The following is a 2,500-nucleotide window of genomic DNA, read 5'->3' on the forward strand; positions in this document are numbered from 1 at the left end:
TGTCAGAGTCAGCTGCCAAAGTGTCACATCATGTGAGAAGCAGTGGATGGCAGCGGATGGCAGCGGATGGCAGCGGTTGACGTTGCGGTGACAGGAAGCAGTCATGACATGTCATCAGAGCATATTGCGAGCCGTAGCCCTGGGTGTGAGCCGGCTTTATGAATCTGGGTCAGTAATCAGATTAATGGGACGGGCTGAGTGACCGCCGTGACTGGAGGGCTGGGGGTCCATCCTTGTGCGACGGAGTTTGTTCTGTGTGAGTGGCGTTTGGCTGCCGCAGTGTCTGTGTGTGTGTGTGTGTGTGTGTGTGTGTGTGTGTGTGATGGTTTGTCTTTGTCTCCGTCTGCAGACCGTGTACGCAACTAGCCCCTTCTCGGACCCAGTGGCCACCTCGGACCTGGACCCGCAGCCCATCGTGGACGAGGAGGAGGGCCTGCTGTGGGTGGTGGGCCCCGTGCTGGCCGTCATCTTCATCGTCTGCATCGTCATCGCCATCCTCATGTTCAAGAGGTAAGACTGGGCAGGATGAAGCAGATGACCTCTGATGACCTCTACATGACATGACTGTTGATCAGCGTGCTGTGTCTGCTGACCTGAGACCAGTTGGATGTTGGTTGATGTGTGTGCTGCTGTTCTCTCTCTCTTTCTCTCCTCTCTACTCTGGCTCTCCCTCTCCCTCACTCTGGGCCATCCAGCAAACCTGACAGGTAAGACACCTGAGACCGAATGATGATGATGATGATGATAATGGGAGGAGTAGTGATGAAGAGTACCCTGTGTTCTGTGCTTTGCTCTGCTCTGTGCTGTGTTCTAAGTGTTGTGTGCTGTGTTTTGTGTTCAAGTGTTGTGTTTTGTGTTCAAGTGCTCTGTGCTGTGTTCAAGTGACTGAGCTTGTGATTGGTGTCTCAGCTTGAGTTGGGTGGGTGGTGTGTTTTGTGCATCCTGTGTTCTGTGGAGTGTGTGTGTGTGTGTGTGTGTGTGTGTGTGTGTGTGTGTGTGTGTGTCAGCACTGTTAAGTTGTGTGCTGTGCTGTTGTGCGCTGTAGGAAGCGTGCTGAGGTGGAGGGCAGGAAGTGCAGCTTCCCCAGCAGCAAGGCCATGAGCTCCCACCACCCCACTGACCCTGTGGAGCTGCGCCGCATCAACTTCCAGACCCCTGGTAAGAGCCCACACACACACACACACACACACACAGCTCAGTGGACCCAGCCAGCCACTGAGGCTGCTCTCAGAACGCTCCTGAGAGAGCTCTCCAAAGGGAACACTGGGAAGGCTTGACTTCCATCGACTCTCGATTTTCACTTCAAATCACACTACACAGCACAGCAGGAGTCTCTTTGGGAAAGTAGAGCTCAATTCGATGCTTTTGTAGCTTACTGAAGTACAGTACATGCATTGAACATGTTGAATATGGAATATGTTCATCTAGTGGAAAGCCTTTCTCCAGGCAGTATGTCCTCTCTGTGTGATGAGTAATTGAGTGATTGAGTTATCCCATCACTTTTCCTCCAGGGCCCCGAGCTGCCGGCTACCGACGCTTGTCAAGTTAGTCTCTGTCTTTCTCTCACACTCTCGCTCTTCCTCCATTTGTCTATCTATCTATCTATCTATCTATCTATCTTTCTATCTATCTATTTTCATCACTGTCTCATTTTGCGTCGCACTCTTTTCTTCTCGAGGCCTTAATACGTGTCAGTTCTGTTTGTCCATGTAACCCTGCTGTTTCATCCTCCCATCCAGCCCCATGCCATCCAGCCCCATGCCATCCAGCCCCATGCCATCCAGCCCCATATCCAGCCCCATGCCATCCAACCCCATATACAGCCCCATGCCATCCAACCCCATGCCATCTAACCCCATGCCATCCCATATCTAACCCCATGTCATCCAACCCCATGCCATCCAACCCCATGCCATCCCATATCCAACCCCATGCCATCCAACCCCATGCCCCATGTGTAACTCCTCTCCTGCTTGGGCCGCAGTGGAATAACCCCTTCTCTCCTGACAGGAGGGAGCAGGTGGCTTTCACACACACACACACACACACACACACACACACACACACACACACACACACACACACACACACACATACACACATGCCTGCCATCCTGTCCCAGTCCGCAGGCCGAGTGGGCTTCCACTAACCCTGGCAGCCTCTCCATCTCAGCCGCCCACATACACACTTACTCTCTCCTATCACTGCAGACACTGCAGACACAAGGCCAGCGCACTCATCTTTTCTTGTCCTCTTTTCTGACTGATAGGCATGGCCAGCCATCCTCCCATCCCAGTCAGCGAACTGCCAGAGCAGCTGGAGAGGCTGAAGGCCAACGATAACCTCAGGTTCTCTCAGGAGTACGAGGTAAACCTCCGCTTCACCTCTCACATCCTTCTCTCTCTCCTCTCTCATTGAGTTCATTATTGTCTGTTCATTTGTGGCATGAATATGATGAAGCGCTGGACATGCTGGACATGCTGCATACTCACAGCTGATT

At 52.6% G+C, this 2,500-nt stretch overlaps 1 protein-coding gene across 1 annotated transcript in view; it reads left to right on the top strand.

The window, feature by feature from the left end:
• The window catches only part of LOC125292195 (receptor-type tyrosine-protein phosphatase delta-like), a 98,185-nt gene that overhangs the window by 80,282 nt on the left and 15,403 nt on the right, over positions 1 to 2,500 (top strand). The window contains 5 exon segments of the mRNA XM_048239399.1: positions 350 to 510; positions 696 to 707; positions 1,046 to 1,158; positions 1,512 to 1,544; positions 2,270 to 2,367. Of these exon segments, the coding sequence (XP_048095356.1) occupies positions 350 to 510; positions 696 to 707; positions 1,046 to 1,158; positions 1,512 to 1,544; positions 2,270 to 2,367 (417 nt within the window).

Source organism: Alosa alosa, chromosome 1 (genome assembly GCF_017589495.1).
Source record: "Alosa alosa isolate M-15738 ecotype Scorff River chromosome 1, AALO_Geno_1.1, whole genome shotgun sequence".
Classification (NCBI taxonomy): domain Eukaryota; kingdom Metazoa; phylum Chordata; class Actinopteri; order Clupeiformes; family Clupeidae; genus Alosa; species Alosa alosa.